This window comes from Solanum lycopersicum, chromosome 10 (assembly GCF_036512215.1).
Source record: "Solanum lycopersicum chromosome 10, SLM_r2.1".
NCBI lineage: Eukaryota > Viridiplantae > Streptophyta > Magnoliopsida > Solanales > Solanaceae > Solanum > Solanum lycopersicum.
In genome coordinates this window covers 43,753,644-43,772,019 of record NC_090809.1, presented here as the reverse complement: position 1 = coordinate 43,772,019, position 18,376 = coordinate 43,753,644, and the positions used below count along the sequence as shown (strand labels likewise).

General features: G+C 32.0%; 1 protein-coding gene across 1 annotated transcript; it reads left to right on the top strand.

Annotated features, from left to right (window-relative positions):
- The first annotated feature begins 425 nt into the window (after nucleotides 1–425).
- Nucleotides 426–7,188, top strand: CycA3 (cyclin A3). Its single transcript, NM_001247858.2, has 8 exons — nucleotides 426–916; nucleotides 2,346–2,578; nucleotides 2,663–2,738; nucleotides 2,818–2,894; nucleotides 3,111–3,144; nucleotides 3,229–3,378; nucleotides 6,355–6,489; nucleotides 6,706–7,188. Exons 1-8 carry the CDS (start codon nucleotides 548–550, stop codon nucleotides 6,766–6,768), a joined length of 1,137 nt encoding a protein of 378 aa, NP_001234787.2. The 5' UTR covers nucleotides 426–547; the 3' UTR covers nucleotides 6,769–7,188.
- The last annotated feature ends 11,188 nt before the right edge of the window (nucleotides 7,189–18,376 follow it).

Here is an 18,376-nt window from a genome sequence, read left to right as displayed (position 1 = left end):
ATAGGCCAATTCAAAGTCCATGATAACTTGGATAAAACCCCTAGATTTAAGTCTTACTAATTAAATAGGGTTCGTGTGATAAAATAATCATAAACGATAATTCATGATTATCTTTTTATATGTCTCTACGTAACACTATCAATAAAGATTTCGAGAATTATGTTATAAACATTTTACATTATTGGAAATACACTTGAAAGGATGAAAAAAAGTTTTACATTATTTTGTTGTTGTTATTATTATTATTATTATTATTATTATTATTATATTGAGTGATTTTTTCATTATAAAACAAAGATAAAAATGACTTTTTTTTTTTGAAGAAAACTAGTACGGAGTGATAATTGAGTCACCATATTCCAAATATACTCAAAACTGTAATCAAATGAAATATCTCATCCTCTTGAAATGGTGGAAATGCATCTGAATTCTGTGGCCTTTGCTACGAAAAACTGAATAGAGAAAAGCGCCACTGTTCTTCAATTCGCCCTTCACCGTAGTAAACCCTAAATTCGCCAAACCACATCCTAAATCATTTGTTGTCAAAATGGTCGACGAGGAGAATAAGGTTCCCGCCACCGCCGCCGCCAGTAGAGGATCCAACAAACGGGCTTTTGATTCCATAGCCATAACCAATGAAAATGATCCACTGCAAATTTCAGAGAGACCATACCCCGCGAACAAGAAAAGGGTTGTTTTGGGGGAGCTTAACAACTTGGGCAATGTTATAGTGTCGACTCAAAATTCAGATTTGACAGAAACCCACGAATCCAAACGCAAAATCAAGTTGAGAAAAACCAGAAATGTAGTTAAAGAAACTGTCGAGCTCGAGACTAGTGCTAATTCTAGTCCTAAAGATAATCTGCAGAAATGTTCTTATGGTCCTCTTATTTATCAGCATCTTCACTCCTTGGAGGTACACTCAATTTGGGAATGTCATAATTTTATGTTGAAAAGATAGGTTTTTTTATTTGGTTTAGTAACTTACTACACAATGAATTGGGTATTAAGAATTTTTATAGCCGACCCAAACTAGTTAGGGACTGAGGGCATGGTGGTAGTTGTTGAAATGAAAAGGAAATCTGTTGCTCCTAATTTTTCTGTTGGCCTTTTTAACTAGTTTTCTAATTTTGATGCTTTGAATTTTTGCTCTTTTTTAGGTAAATCCTACACAGTTTTTAATTAGATGATACAGTATCTGGTGTCAACTTGCTTTTTGGGTGAATTTGGATGTTTCCCTTTGGTCAGATTTAGGGGTATATATTTTGTCTCCTGAGTTTTAAAATATTTCCTGAAGTCTGTGATTTTGTTATACTCCTTGATCTCAAAGGCCTCCCTTCTTTTCCTTGTATAGGGCTATTCTTACTCAACTTTTACCATGCTTTATTACAATCTTGGTTTTGTAAGATTCTGCCTTCTGAGATTTAGCTGAAAACTTTGTTAATGTACTTGTTACTGTTAATCAAATGCATTGTTATCGAAAGCGAAAAGCTCTAAGGTCCATTTGGGTTTTAAGTACAAAGAGAGAATAAAGCGTGAACTTTAAGGGAGAAAAAAAAATACAAATATGTATGTTTAGTCCAAGATTGATAATTATAAGCATGAAATGAATGAAAAATATACGAACAAAGAAATTGATTTTTTTAACAATAAAGTGAAATATCAATGTTTAGTATCGCTTCTTCAAAAGAGGCTCATTGGCAAGGGAAAGTATGTCTTAGAATCAAGCTTACGTTTAGGTGAGGCGAAAGCTCAACATGTTTTGAGCCTCGCTTGAGGGCATAAAAGCTACTTTCGACAACAATGACCAAATGTCCGTCATTGTTCAATCCTTATTGTAATTCATGTGCATGTGCTTTCTAGAAAGATGTGAGTCCCAACTTTTCGTTTTTTCTTGTTGTGGGAATGTCAAGTGGGGAACAGGGATCAAACTTTCATTATGAACCCTGGTTACCATCTGGGAGAGGTGGATCCAAAATTTTAAGGCAATCATATATGTACATATTCTTAAGAGACAGTGGATACACGTGCATCCACTTGTTATATGCCGGTTCATCTCTGCAACTAGGTGAAAGACATACTGCTAGATTTGTACTTTTACAGGATGTGAATTTGTTGAAGTTTTTGTACTGTATCAAGACTAGTTAGTTATAAGAAAACAGCCAAAAATTGAAGGCTGTTCCACCATTGTTTCAGTTTCTGTAGTTCTGTGAGGCAAGATTTACCTTACAAGTCCCAGTAGCTTATGGCAAATCTTTGCACATTGTTTATCTCAAGGTCTTTAATGTTTTGGAGTGTAGAAATTTCTTTGAATGCATCAATCTGATGCTAAATTTGGTATGTAGGTTGAGGAAAGAAGGAGGCCTTTGTCCAACTACATGGAGAAGGTTCAGAATAACGTGATTCCTTCTATGCGTACGGTTTTAGTTGATTGGTTGGTGGAGGTTACAGAAGAATACAAACTTGTTTCAGACACCCTGTATCTTGCAGTGTCATACATCGACAGATTTTTGTCTTCTCACGTTTTAGCCATGGAAAAGCTTCAGCTTCTCGGTGTATCTTGCATGCTTGTTGCATCGTATGGCTTTTAAAACTCTTATTTTGTTAATTAAAAACTGTTTGTTACATCAGATATATTCATTTATAGTGTTTTATGCTTCAGAAAGTATGAAGAGATCAGTCCGCCTCATGTTGAAGATTTTTGTTACATTACAGACAATACATACACCAGAGAAGAGGTTGATTTACATCTCTTTCAATCATTTTATTGACTAGTATGTGAACTCTTATATTGAATAAATTTGATTTGAACTTCAGGTAGTGAATATGGAGAGAGATTTGCTCAGTTTTCTGAATTTTGAGATCAGTAGTCCCACCACAATAACATTTCTCAGGTTTGGATGCACACAGTATTTCTACAAGTAGTTGATCATAATTTTCGTCCGCAAGCCCATACATCTAATCCTAGTTATTGCCTTCTGTATGCATTTACTCTTGTTACATTAGAGTTTGTTTCCTTCTGTATGCATTTACTCTTGTTACATTAGAGTTTTATGTATACTTGACTAAATGGCTGTACAATGATGAAAATTCCCTTGGTGAATTTGCAGAATCTTTTTGAAGGCTGCCCAAGATAATTTATCTGTAAGTTTTACTTATAGGTCTCAGGTCAATATGTTTCTCCTAATGTCATTATTTCCCAATGATAAATTGTTTCCTTTGCTGCAGTTTTTAACTTTGCAATTTGAGTTCTTAAGCTGTTATCTTGCGGAACTGAGTTTGTTAGATTATAGTTGTGTGCGGTTCTTGCCATCAATGACTGCTGCTTCAGCTATCTTTCTATCAAGGTTTACTGTGTTGCCTGAAGTCTGCCCATGGGTAAGATTGGTTTTCTTTCTTCATATTTCGTGTATTGGAGTATATCACATGTGAATTTTAGGCCATCACTTTGTTTGGTTATGGGATCAGCACCGAGAACCAGATGGTGTGGGAAGTAGTGGGCTCTCTGTAACCTAATTATGATATGAGGAGCTTATTGAACTTCATGTGTGCAACTTCACTTTAGCTGTTTATGTTTTACTGACTTTCACTTTCTAATGTGAACATAAGTTAAAACTGCATTTGGTTAAAAGATAGATTCTTTTTACTTAGCTGTTATAATTTATAAGGCATCCACAAAGTTGAACCCGTGAATACTCCATGATTGTTTTGAAGATTGGGACGCTAGATATGATATTGTCGGAGAGATCTTTATATCCAGTCACTAAATCTGATTCTTTTAAGTCGAGATCCTAAATAAAACTGCATATCTCTTCTTGAATGACTTCTAGACATTTAGTAAAACCCTACTGTATGTTAAAATCGAGGCCAAATAGAATACTATAGCTCAATGTCTCGTTCAAAACTGTACCATGAAGTATAAATAAAAAAATTCTAAATCTAGTAATGTTGAACAAATTATGGTATTGAATATGTGGTTTATCTTATGCTATATTGTTGTTTATATCTATTTACAATGAAACTATGTCTGGGTTTGTAATGCAGAGGTTACATCATAAAAATAAAATATCGAAAATAACAAAAACATATAAAACTGCCAAAAGTGGTAGCATTGTGTTTGAGTTTTAGGTCCATTTGTGATCCACCACCGATCCTATCATATATCATATATTATTATAAGAGCGAACAAAAAAAATTAAAAGTTGAATTACAATTTTACCCCTACTATAAATTAAAATGTTATAAAAGCATTTAATTATTTAATTTAAATGTTAAATTGCATCATTTTCAATAAAAATGTGGATGACTTTTGCATTTTCTTAGATTAATTCTTAATCAAAATAACTAATTTAATAGTGTGTGTATATATATATATAGAGACTATAATATAATATAATCTATATATATTATATTTATATTTATATTCATATATCTATCTATCTATATATTATTATAAGTGGGAAGCTTCAAAGATAAAAAGTTGGATTACCATTTTACCCCTAGACTAAATTAAACATCTAATTAATTAAATAATATTATTTTAATTATTTTTTTGTTTAAGTTATTTATTAGAAAGAGAATGTGAAAGAACAAGAGTCAATTAGGATTTCTTATATTAAATATAAATTTCATGGGATGTCAGAAATCTACTCTTTTTTTAATGATAATAATAATAATAATAATAATAATAGTAATAATAACAATAATAATAAAAATAATAATAATAATAATAATAATAATAATAATAGTGAGAAGAAATTTTGGAAAAAGTTAAATTGTTGTTTGTCCCTATATTAAATTAAAATGTTATAAAATATCTAATTTATTATGTTAAGTTTTACAATAATGTAATTGATATGTATTTGAGTATACAGATGGATTAATTTCCTTGGTACTACCACTTATTTCAATACTCTAGAATGACTTATTATTTTCCCGTACCAATTCAATATTTTAAAGTTCTTTTCAACTTCTAACAGTAAACTTTGATGATTTATAAATAGTCAAATCAGTGAATCATGCTAGAGTAGATCCATTAATGTTCTCCCCTCTCCTTCTTCTAAATTCATCTTCAATGTGATTGGTAAGGTTTCATTGATGTTTCTCATATGTCGATTCTCTTTATAACCATCTATTAACTTATTATTATGCTTGATTATGAATTATTCTTGGGTTGCTAATAATTCTATCACGATATACATAGTTTCTTCATTTATAAATTGAACATAAAATGTTAGTCCACTGGATTTTCTTATGAAAATTTTAATTTATCGATTATTTTTTTTTATTCAGACATATATTGTTTTGTCTAATCTTTTTCATTTTTTTTGCATATGATGATATATCTATTTTATTATATTTTTAAAGTTAATTGAGTTAATGTTAGACATGTATTTATACATAAATTAGGCCTATATAAAATTTTATATAATAATAAAGATCCAATGTGCAAGGCACATTCTTAGAACTAGTTTTGATACAAGCATCGTTAGCTTCAACGAAAAAACAGGATTACTAGGAACATACAGTTATTAGGATCCTATGGTAAGTTTAGCACTTCACTGTTTACCTAGGATGACCTTAGATCGGAGGCTATAGAGGACACAAACTAGGCGAAAGTGTGGCTAGTACGTAAGGTTTGCGTACAGGCTACCCTCCCGTACGTCACTCGTAGGATGGGTATGTTGTTATTCCACTATGTATTGAATAGAAGACAACATTAGACAAAAACTAGAAACTTGAGTGATGTTGTGGAACGTCTTTTGGTGCATTTAAATCTTAAAAAGTATGTCATAAATTTAACACAATCACAAGTATTGGTTCGTCAAAATCTGGTTAAAATTCTTAAAGTTTGGATTCTCTTGGTTTGGTTGTGTGATAGTTAAAGTTAAACTAAGAGCTTGTAGTAGTTTCATTGTGTGCTTATTGCTTAACTAAGGGAACATATGCGACCAAACAATAACTTTTATTATTTAAGAAATAAAATAAATGAAAACCCTGATTTTAGAAGAACCAATGTGGCTTTCATTTACTTCTTTGTAGAGCTTAATATATTCATGAAGTTTCTAAAAACATATTGTAGGTATTCAATTAGAAAACTTATGGAGTATTTCATCTATATATAGCTTTCTGATGTGTTAGATTCTCTACATGAAAAATTATTGGGGCCTCCAAATTTGATATAATCAACGTGCTATTTACCTATTTATTTTTTAATATGATATGAATTATTAAAGATAGTAGCTTCTAAGATCTACTTTTTTTGAAAACTGTTCAGCCATTATGTTAGATGCTGAAATTGCCAGCACCGATCTGAACAGTCCAACAGTCCTGATCATTCTTTTGGTTTTGCAGACTTTGGCACTTCAACAATGTACAGGTTATAAACCATCTGAACTGAAGGATTGTGTTCTCGTTATCCATGAGTTGCAATCTAGTTTAATGGAAGCAACTGGGCGGGCATTAAGAGAAAAATATATGAATCACAAGGTACTTAATTTTGATTTGTATATGAAATTACTTTACTTTATAGTACTGGTAGAATTCTTTTTAAACCTAAATATATCTCGCTGGGGCTTTCCTCCTAAATAGTGCCACCCCTGAACTGGACTAGGCTTTTGCTATAGGCAATAATTGAAAATGTTGTCTGTGCTCTAGCATATTCTATCAATGACCCTTCTCGTAAAAATAAATATTTTGATGCAGTACAAGTGCGTGGCTGCATTGCATCCTCCAGATATTCCTTCTTGTTTTTTTGACGATGCTTGAACAAGATGCTCAAGCTAATTTCGAGCTGCCCCAAAGATGTTCACCAAGCAATATACTGTACTGGATTTTGCCCAGCAGAACGCCAGGTCTTCATTTGAATTTTTCCATCGCTGTCAACAGACAACTTCTGGTTGTTTCCCCTGGCTAGGGATGTCAGGATTTCTTAGCTCCAGAAAAGACACATACATGAAAAATCATTATTCTCGAATGGGTTGGGATAATGATGTATTATATATAGATTATGTTCTAGCAGGATGGGTCTATATCCTGATGTTTCAAACATGGAAATGGGAAAATTTGTAAATCTTGTTTCTTAGAAGTTAAGCTGGATACTGTGCATAGCTTGCTTGTTTCTTCGTTCTGCATTTGGCCCTTTGCCAATTCATTTACCAATCTATAAATATATTTATGTTTTCTCAATCTAGAGATGGATGCAAGAATATTACGTGTTAAAATTGTTATTTACTGTTATGCTTCAAAGTAGTCGGTCATATATGCTCAAGAGAGAAGTTCCCCAAAAATGGGTGACATTGTCTACAATTATGGATCTCTTTAGTCGAATTATTCTTAGGGTGTGTTGGTATGAAGTGAAATGTTTTTCATGTAAAATATTTTTCTACTAAAATAGTTTGGTATGCCTTTTGGGTTGACTAATGCCCCGGTGACATTTATGAAGTTAATAAAATTTAACGTTTCAATATTAAGGAGGAGCACACTTAATCTTTGAGTATTATGCTCCAATGATTGATACATGAATAATATTGTATATTAGGTTTTCGAAGTGTGAGTTTTGGCTCAATTCCATGGTATTCTTGGGACATGTTGTGTCCAAGTAGGTTATTTGATTTTCAAAATATGAGTTTTGGCTCAATTCTATGGAATTCTTGTGACATGTTGTGTCCAAGGAGGGTGTTATGGTAGATCCGACTAAGATTGAGGTTGTCCAAGATCAGACTTAGTGTACCTCGTCTAACGAGATCCAGACTTCTCTTGGATTGGCAAGTTACTACCAGAATTTCGTGGAGGGCCTCTTTTCTATTGCACCCTTTTTGAATTAGTTGACTCAGAAGAATGTTGTGTTCAATAGTTCAACATGCAAGCTTTCAAAAGTTCAAAACTATGTTAACTTCAACTTCTATTTTTTCTTTGCTTGTGAAGGTGAAGGCTTCATGGTGTATTTGTGATATTTCGAGAGTTGTTCTTTGTTGTGTATTGATGTTGAAGGTGGGAACGAACCTCTATTGAATATTTACAAACCCTTTTTATGAAAGAAAGAACTAGTCAGATATGAAAACGTCGTAATTTCCTTTGTAACACCTCGAATTCAAGAAAGACTGGAAAGGAGGCTGAAGGGAAACTTTTCAAATATTGTACCATGGAACACTCCACGGAGCCCCAAACGGGCTGTGAAGGGGACCACAGACAATGAAATGGCTTCATGGTAAGTTTCGCCATTCCTTCCTCGCAGGAGTCCTTCCCAAGGATATCTAGATGGCTCGTGGAGAGGATGGCGACTCATTATGGTGCTCGTGAGAGCTTGCTAGAGATTGCCACGACCAATGTCCCTCCCACGAAGGCCTAGATGGCCCGTGGTGAGGATGACGGGTCGTGGTGGTTGTCGTCAAGTAACCCACGCAAGGAGTCCTTCCCCTAGCCACTTGCCAAGGACCATGACAACCATAACCGTTGTGGAGTCCTTGATGGGCCGTGAAGGCCAAAACGGAAGTGGTCGCATCAGTTTTTTAAATTAGGGTCTTTTGGGTTTTTTCTAATTATTTTTATTTGAAGTTGGAGAAATTCCTACCTCTCTGTCTATCTCTGAGATTTTTGGATTTTTCTAAACTCCATGGACATGCAGAAGAGAAATGCTATCCCCGCTTGGACCAAGACAGAACGTTTACTTGTTCAAATAACAACTAAGGTGAAGCAGGGTGGGGAACGACTAATCTCTTTATGATACACAGATCCATTTTGGAAGTTCGTTATTACGAGTAGTTCCTATAAAGGATCAGACTAATGGCGTATACAATACTTGAATTCTCGATGTAGATGCTACATAGTTGGTTCTCATCCTTCAAAGACTATGTGTGTAATAAGAGCATCCGTCGACAAAAGGAATACCCTAAGATGATCATCTCATGGCTATTGAGAACGAATGTAATCGGATGGTTCTATTTCTATGTCGTTTTTCCCTTAATCCAAAGCCCTATATAAATGTTTTTACCCCCAAAATCACCCAATTCAGTCCATTCTCTCAAATTCCTAAAAGAATAACAAGTTCATCCTCCCCAAATATTTCTCTATCTAGAAGTTGAAGAAGAAAGAGAGGGTTTCAATATCAATCCTCACAATCCTTCACTGCTTTCAAGCTTTGGGATTAAGGTATGATAGTCTTCATCTATAGAGCTCTTTCCTCCATATAGTTTCTAAATTTCTCAATTTTGAAGTTAGAAATCCCCAATTGAAGTTAGAGTTTTCTTCTATTTCATAGGTTCGTTTCAATGTTGAATTATTTTGTTGTTTCACGAACTATTGTGCATGAATTGATATATTTACATGTTTGTAAGATGAATTAACTGAACCCATGTTTAACCTATGTTTTCTAGATTTTTGACCCTAAAAGGTGAATTATAGAAATATGCATGTTCTTATGGAATTGATGAAAATTATGTAAGTTGCTTTGAAAGTAGAGCATAAATAATGTTGTTTTGGTTGATTGTTGTGAAATGATTTTTAACATAATTACTCAGTGCATGAATGCGAAACGTTTTCTCACATAAAGGATTCTAAAGTTGAAAGGTCTTGTTACTTAAAATGAATCAAAGTTAAGGAGTTATTTTAAAAAAACCTAGTTTGGATTGGTTGCTTAATTGTACCTTTTCATGGATGATATATGTTGTAGATTGGATTGGAAATATGGTGTGCCCATCCATGGACAAGTTAAGATAATGACTATTCCTTGGGATTTATGCTTAGCACTGAGAGGATGTTGAGATGGAAGCTCTTCCTCAGTAAAGGTCGGATTTCTAGTAGAAATCTTCTTATCTCATACCTAGGTTCCCCCATAGGATAATGATTGTCTTAGATAGACATTAACAAGTGGATCCACATAAGCTAGAAGTTCATGGTCTTACCTTGGCAAGTAGGACACTTCTTTTCGGTGTGGGGTAGACATTAGTTTCCATGTTAATATCTCACATTGTATTACATGTCGGTTAAAGGTAAATCTCCCACAATACTGAACTAAGGTTACTTTTGGAAGTATTTCTAGAAGGTTTAAAGATGTTAAGTTGCATTCACCATGTTTTATGACTTATGTTTTATAATTCTTTTGTTTCATGTTTTATCTTGGCCATTGCATATCATGAAAATGTCCATTTAAGCATGATTTCACATGTTTTATGCATTTCTATCATGTTTCGTACATTTTTATACTAACACATACTGTTCCCTACATTATAATTATAAGAAAAATTTAGGGTCTGACGCTCCATATTCACCACTTCCTGTGGCTAGGGATATCATTGCAGAAATTTGAAAATTGGTAAGTCCTTATGTTCTGAGGACCGAGCTTTTATTTCTTTATGCCTTTACTGTCAAATTGTATGTGATATACGAATTACGCCATGATTACTCTTTTGTACTAGATGACTTTGAGATATTGTTAGACTTCCGCTTTACTTTGTAAAACTCTTATGATTAATAACTGTATTTAATTTTAAATTCTATTCAATTTCTATTATCTTATTTATTCATTCTATGTAGCTTGTCTAGGGTCTCTCAGGGTCCTATGCACCATGTTACTCCTAGGATCTATCTTGGGTTGTGAAATCCTTTGACGAAAACTCAATTATGGTGAGAAAATCTGAAGCAAACACCCAACAGTACTCCCCTTTGGCAAAGATTTCTGACAACTTAAATTTTCTCCACCTTCTTCTTATAAGTTTTCAACAAGTTAAATATCCATCTCCAAAATATCCCCCATTAAATCTATCTCTACGTTGTGTAACATTATAATAAAACGTTTCAAAATAAATTTTTAGTTATCGCCAAATAGTTTTTGGGACTTTTAATCTAAAATTTATAAGGAGGTAATTATTTCCTGAATATATCATTAATATAGATTCATTCTACTGTGAGGGGTGATTCATTCTCCAACCTAACATTTGAAACCCCAAACGTTTGATTAAGGTTGAGTACAATACTTACCATACCACTACATTCTATTTTTTTTTGAATATCACTAATCGATTGAATACTTCGATAAGATAGAAAGTTGAATAAATAAAGTCCTTTGTTGCACATCTCATGGATCTTTTAGCCATTGAACACTCTATAAAGATTAAATTCATTTATTTTATAAGTTTAAAAATTCTAATCTACATGACATCAATAGTCTTATGATTCCATCAAACTCTTGATTAACATATCTTTACTTCAACATAATGATCAAAAGCATAAACATAAACAACAAAGTGTAAAACATGTACACAAAAAAAAATAAATAAAAATAAGCATAAATTAATGACTTTAAACAACATACCAGAATCTTTACTAACAAAATGAAACATAAAGGAAAAACAGAGCCCGGTAAATGCACATTTTTCCCTTAAGAAATTAGTCATTCTACTACCTAAAGTTTAAAGGAATAGATCCTCTCCCCGGATAGAGCGATTCTATTAACAAGTGTGTTGATACAAAATCAATGGTATCAGTTAGTTAGTTAATCAACATGAGCAAAGTACACGAATATAATTCTACAGAAGAAGAATAAGAAGAATTGTCGTTATTTTAAAATGAGAGAAAATTCCTATATTTATAAACAACAAAGGGTAGTATCAATAAATGCTTATTGTGCCTTATCAAGAAGGTCACAACTATTTTGTAAAGTCACAATTTTTCATAAAAGTCAGAATATTTCATAAAAGTTGCAACTTTTCATAAAAGTCGCAACTCTTTATTACAGTTGCAACTCTTCATAAAAGTCACAACTATTTATTTAAGTTGAAACTCTTCATAAAAGTCGCAACTCTTCCTAAAAGTCACAACTTTTCATAAAAAGTCACAACTTTTTGTAAAAGTCACAATTTTTTTTAAAAGTCACAACTTTTCATAAAACGGAAGGCTAATTTTGGAAATAAATAAGTTAAAAGAGAATTCTTGTTTGTGGTTGTGCCACGAAAGCGGGCCTAAGATTCTCTTTTATATAAATATATGATAGATGCATCGATGATATGGTCACATGTGCCTTTGTATCAAATTACGAATTGGTTTTTGTAAGGTTGTTTTCTCGAATTATGAAATTAAGAGCATAGTCTAAAACTATAAAATCATGTTGATGATGTTGGTTGGTTTAACAGAAATTGTATGCCTCTAATTATAGCTAGACCATTGATTATGAGAACAAATCTCTCAAATAAAAATTGATATGATATGAGTTTATTTGACATGCATGCATCAAGCAACAAAGTTCTCCCATCACAATTGGTGTAGGGTCAAGAACCAAATAATTTTCATCCAAAAAAAATTTGATGTGTGCATATATGATTTTATTGCTCCACCATATATAAAGGTGGATCCCTAAATGAGATTGAGGGTGAATGTTAGATTTCCTAACATTAGGGGGAGATATGTGTAGCAGCTAAAATTATGTGTGGGGTAAATTATCTAGATTCTCGTTAAAAGAAAGTGAACTTGAAGTTCAAGATATAATTCATTTGCAAAATGTTGCAAGTAATTTGCCAAATGTATTTGCTGACCCAATATTTAAATTAAGCTGCAAATGCTCCAATAAATAGTCCTTAAAGGATAGAGTCTATGGTACGCCAGAAGTGTGATAGACCAATTTATTCCAAATGTAAGACTCCTTGAGGAACGAGAGGAGCAAATTATCAAAATGGTTATTGATAATGAGGTAAGTGCTTTGAAAGAGAACTATGACATAACATTTCATAAAACCTTGGCGAAGGTTCAGGTACGTAAAAATGATGAAAAATGAAGAGATCTCAATAATTTATGTCGTATTGGAATCAATATCCACATGGCTGTTGACGGTAATTTGATATGAAAAAGAAAACAATACTATAAATGGTTACGAAAATATTAAATTTGAATATGTTATATAGTGTGGACAAATAAATGATTGTCCAAATAAAATGCACTATTCAAGTATATTTTTTTTCACTTAAAAAAGTGATACTTTTGGACTTATAGTTCATACATCAAAATATATGTTAGTGGGGTACAAATGAATCATTGTGCGAAGGTATAACCGTAAGCTATAAAGTTTGGTTACTACTTCGAGGCATAAAAGGTTCACGCAAAAATCATCACATTAATAAATGGCGATATATATATTCTCTAGTGGTGGATGCAATAAGACTTGTTTCAATTTGGCAATAGATGGAATACTTGAATATGAATAATGAATGATTATTATGTCTAACTTAACGATGAAAGTTAACTGGAAATCTTTGAAGGATTAAAAGGTTTTAAAGTAATTTCATTGAGTATCCAATGATTTTGAGATTGCATAACACAGAGAAAATATCTTTTTGATCTCATAAAAATAATTTAAAATGTCATGTATTAGTACAATTGGTGCACTTACAGATTGTTGGTTATGCAAATGTTAGAAGATTATTTGATGTACATAACAAAAGTTATGTGAAAAGATTGTCATAGTATCATTCAAGTTATGACAAGAAACTAGCAAAGCAAGTGACTCATCGCATAGAAGATGTGTGATTTTCTTTTAGAATAAAAGACGAGCTTCAATAAAATTGAAATGACCAATTCACGAGTTAAAAATAATTTAATTATGTAGATGCAGAATATTTATTTGATTCGGATAAAGCTCGATCACAAATGGACTGTTTCTTTACATATGAAGGCGCAACAATATCTTGGGTTCAAAGAATCAAACCTTGTAACCAGTTCTTCATATCATGCAGAAATAGTACCGATCTATGACGTAAATCGAGTGTGTTTGATTGGAATTATGATCTATCATATTCAAAAAAATATGTGATTTTCATTTTACAAAGGATATTTCAGCCACCATATACGAAAATAATATTGAACGGAGGATACAATCATAGGAGATCATACAAAACATATTTCACAAAAAGTCTTTTTAACACATGATTTTCAACAAAATGGTGAGATAGACGTTTCAAAAGATATAGTCAAGTGATAATCTTATAAACATATTCACCAATGATTGCATATATCAATATTTGAGAAGTTGTGATACAAAATTGAAATGCATTATTTTCCGAGATATCAAGTAATGTTTTTTATCAGGGGGAGAAAAATATGTGTAGTACTCTTTTCCTTTACCATGATTTTATCCCATTTGGGTTTTCCTGTTAAGGTTTTTAACGAGGCAACATTCAAAGCGTGTGAAAAGATATGTATACTGTTTTCCTTCACCGAGATTTTTTCTCACAGAGTTTTTTCCTAGCATGGTTTTAATGAGGAATATTATCTATGAAAATCCAAGGGGAAGTGTTATATAAAACAATATAATATGGATTTCCACTACACCAATAAGTTACTACATAACCTCCTCCATTATAAAGATAAAATAACCTCCAACTTTATAACCATTACTCTCATAACCTTTCACTTTCATAATCTCCCCATTATGTTCATGTTAATGTTATATTTATGACTAACCTTTTATATGCCTATATATTACACAATAAATATAGGCATATGGGTTTATATTGTAGACAACGAAAAGATTTTGTGAATACTTTGAAGAGTTGAAATAATAAGAAAATCTCTCATCTCTTGTCTCCCTATTTCTATTGCTTTCATCTTCTATATTTCTTGTCTTATTTAACTTTATTTTTACAACACGATTTTTCTACTATTGAATGATTGAAGAAAGAAAATATAAATAAGGTAAAAATATTTGTGTTTATTTTTCTCTCAAGGTAAAATACTATATAATTAATTTTATATTTTACTTTTGATTATGAATCATTAATTTTCTTACCATATCAAAATCATATGAGTCCAATAAGTTGCTTGTACTTTTAGCAAACTTTAAATTTGATCACTTATATATTGAAAAAGTAAAATTAGTTTTGTAAGTTAATAATTTGTAAAGAAATTGTTCTTTGTGATCTTGTTTTATTGAGTTATGTGACATATACATATTGATTGGACTATTATTGTTGATTACTTTTGCACCTTTTTATTTTTCTCTATCTAAATATTTACTTGTTTAGTTATTAACATATTATTTGTACTAACAAATCTTGTTTTCTAGTTATTCTAAAATAGTTAGTAAATTATAATAATCTTCATAACAATGTTGAGAGGGACTATTAAAATGTTTGAATTTATTTTAACTTGGGACTTTTATATGATTCTAACTAGTGGCGGAGTAAGAAATTTCAATAAGGGGGTTCAAAATTCATAGAGATAGACACACGGAGTAGAGGAAGGGGGTTTCACATGTACTATATACATAAAATATTATTTTAAGCATGTTTAAATAGTATAATTTTCCGTCGAAGGGGGTTCGGATGAACCCCCTTGTACCAAGGTGGCTTCGCCCCTGATTCTCATATGTTGTTCTAATTAGTTGTTTTTTTTTCATTTTTCTTGTATATTAAGTCAAGTTCATACTATATTTATGATTTTTGATAATTATTTTTTTGGTAATACATTTGGTTTATTCAGGCATTGGTTGAGGGTAAGATATTGAATTCAGGTTTCATCGTACCAAGTGGGTAAGACATAGAGCTAAAGTCTTGGTGCACCATGATAATTAGAAGTTGGATTCAAGTCCATTATTTATGACCAAAGGTGTATTTATATGGTAAGACATTAGGTTTAAGTCTTAATGCACTATAGTGATTATATGATGATGACTAACATAAAGTTTTATACTTTTGACTGAAAAAGTCATGAAATTTATCCAATTAATTTGCTTCATTCTTCTATGTGAATGTGGTAACAGTGTATTAATATGTCTTAAAAATTATAAATGGTTAAATGCATGAATAATGTTCTACTTTGTTGAGAAGTACTCCGGAAACTAAGTTTCGAAGGAAGGAGGAAACATACAAAACATTGTTCAAGAATAATGTCTTCCAGATTTTAATTTAAGTAAAAATTTTCCTTTACCATTACAACAAAAGTTGTGGAGTTACCCATATATACACACTCTCCATTAGTTGACTACTCAAAGATATGAAATAACTCTTAGGAGCCTATGTCTAGAACCTAGTCAATTTCGTTAGCCACTAGATTTGCCTCAACGACTATAGGAGCAATCACTTCATTACCCTCAACAAGATTAGATTGGACATCACTTTGTCCTTCCTTCTTTGAGTCCTGCCTTTTTCTTTGATAGCACTTGGCAGCCCTGTAATTAGTGTTTCCACAAACAAAACAAGGACACTTAAATGTTTCAATTTGGCTCTCCGACTTGTTGTTTTGTTTGTTCTTCTTCATATATTCCTATTTAGACTTTCTTCTATGTTGTCTTTTAACCTGTCTTCCACAACAGTAACAGAAGATTCAACAAGATTAGCTTTAGAAGAATTAAGATAAAGTTCTTCCATCTTAATTTTGAGATAGTTTGCCTCTTCAGTCCTCATACAACTAATAAGTTCTTAGAGAGTTAAATTGTTTTTCTTATATTTTAATTGATTTCTATAAACACTCCAAGATGGTGGAAAATTTTCAAGCAGAATATTAGCTTGAAATATCTCACGCATCTTCATGTCCTCGTTGAGAATATCAACAGTCAAGTTCTCATATTCATGAACTTGTTTTTATTATTAGCTTATTATCAACAATTTGAAATTTAATTCATTGTTCGACAATATATTTTTTTCTTTCCTACATCATCTGTACCATATTTCTTTTCCAAACTTTCTCACATTTCTTTAGCAGATTTATAAGTAGCAAAAAAAAAATCAAATAAAGGATTAGTCATGTGATTTAGCAAATGTCCTCTCACAATTCTGTTATCCTTCTCAAACTTCTTTTTAACAACATCATCGACAATTATAACATTGCTTGAATTAGTAGTGGTGTTGGAACAATTCATAGAAGGTTCTTTAAATAAAATGTAATCAACTTCTAATTATTCAAAGAAAATTTAAATTTATGTGACCATCATTGGAAATTATTTCTATCAAAGACTCATGTTTTGACAAATCACTAAAAGTTTTGTTCAAAGAAATAGTCATTTATTAATATTGTATCCTAGCAAATTCGATTTCAAATTGTTAAGAGAAATACTACAATATTGATATTAGATAGGAATTATAATAAAATAAATAACTTATCACAAACACTGTGTCGTGGCAAACCATAGCCTCGAAAGCGATTTCAGCTCGACTACGGTGCAAATCGTTGTAGTCGGTCGCTCCCAAAGGTTCCACAGTTATTGTCAAACGCGTGCACTTGTGTCTTAGAGTTTGGAGGTTGCTCAAAATCAATTGCCCAAAAATATTCCGTGGATAAGAGGAGGGAAAAGTTTCTCTTCTGTTTGTTTATGTTGGTAGTGTTGTATTATGCTCACTCAAGATACATCTTTATATAGGATTTGCAAAGTAGGGGTTTCAAAGACAAGAAGTAATTTCTAAAAAACGTATGTGAAATGTTAATGACATTAAAGGCCATTACATCATTTTTGTTTTTTGAACGGATGTATCTTGTCCTTTGAAACATATTTTCCGTTTGTCTCTTTACATTACAGTTACTTAATAAAGTTAAAATAATTAACTCAACAATAGAATTGTCTCAACAAATTCAACTACAGAATGCCGAATATATCTTTACTCTCTTCCACAGTTAAGTCTCCTTTCCATTGGAAGCTCCTGGCCCTGTCTCAACATACTTGGCAGCCTTTAAGTTCACAATACTGGTGAAGCTTGACTAAATTGAAGTGATTGATCTTGTGCAGGATGTTCACTTCCATATGTACTGGTCTTTGAACTTGAGACATTAGCTGCAGTTGGAGGTGATGAATCTGGATCTGATTGAATCATTTTGAACTGATGTCTATAATAGCTGAACGCAAGAAAGTTTACCACATAATAGTGAAGTCAGCTCCGATTCACATTCATAATAGCTTCCTGTGGCAACAAAACGTTATTTAAATGAGTATTCAAAACAAGTTTTAGGATAAATCTTGGAACATCCTTTCGATAAACAAGACGAGAGTCTCTAATATGTTTATCGTTCTACTTAACTTAGTTTTGCTATAAAAAAAAGCTACACTTCAAGCTTTATAAAGTAACGCTGAAGTAGTAATTATTGGATTTGTATAATGGCTGCACCAAATAGGGCACAAGCCATGTATGATGTATCAATTCTTCTACGTGAAATTAGCTTCAAAATTCATAAAGATCTTTTATCATTGGAGAATCGACAGATACTTTTAGTTGTTACAATTGCTAACAATTTTAATCCCCTACATAGATCCGCCCCTGCATTCAAGGAACTGTGAGGTGTCTTTAAAAATCATTTTTTGTACCGTTATTATTTTAAATGCTCATTTCAAGACAATTACATTCATACCTACTTTCCTGGGAACAAGACTCCATGTATCATTCTTTTTGAGTGTTTCCAGCTC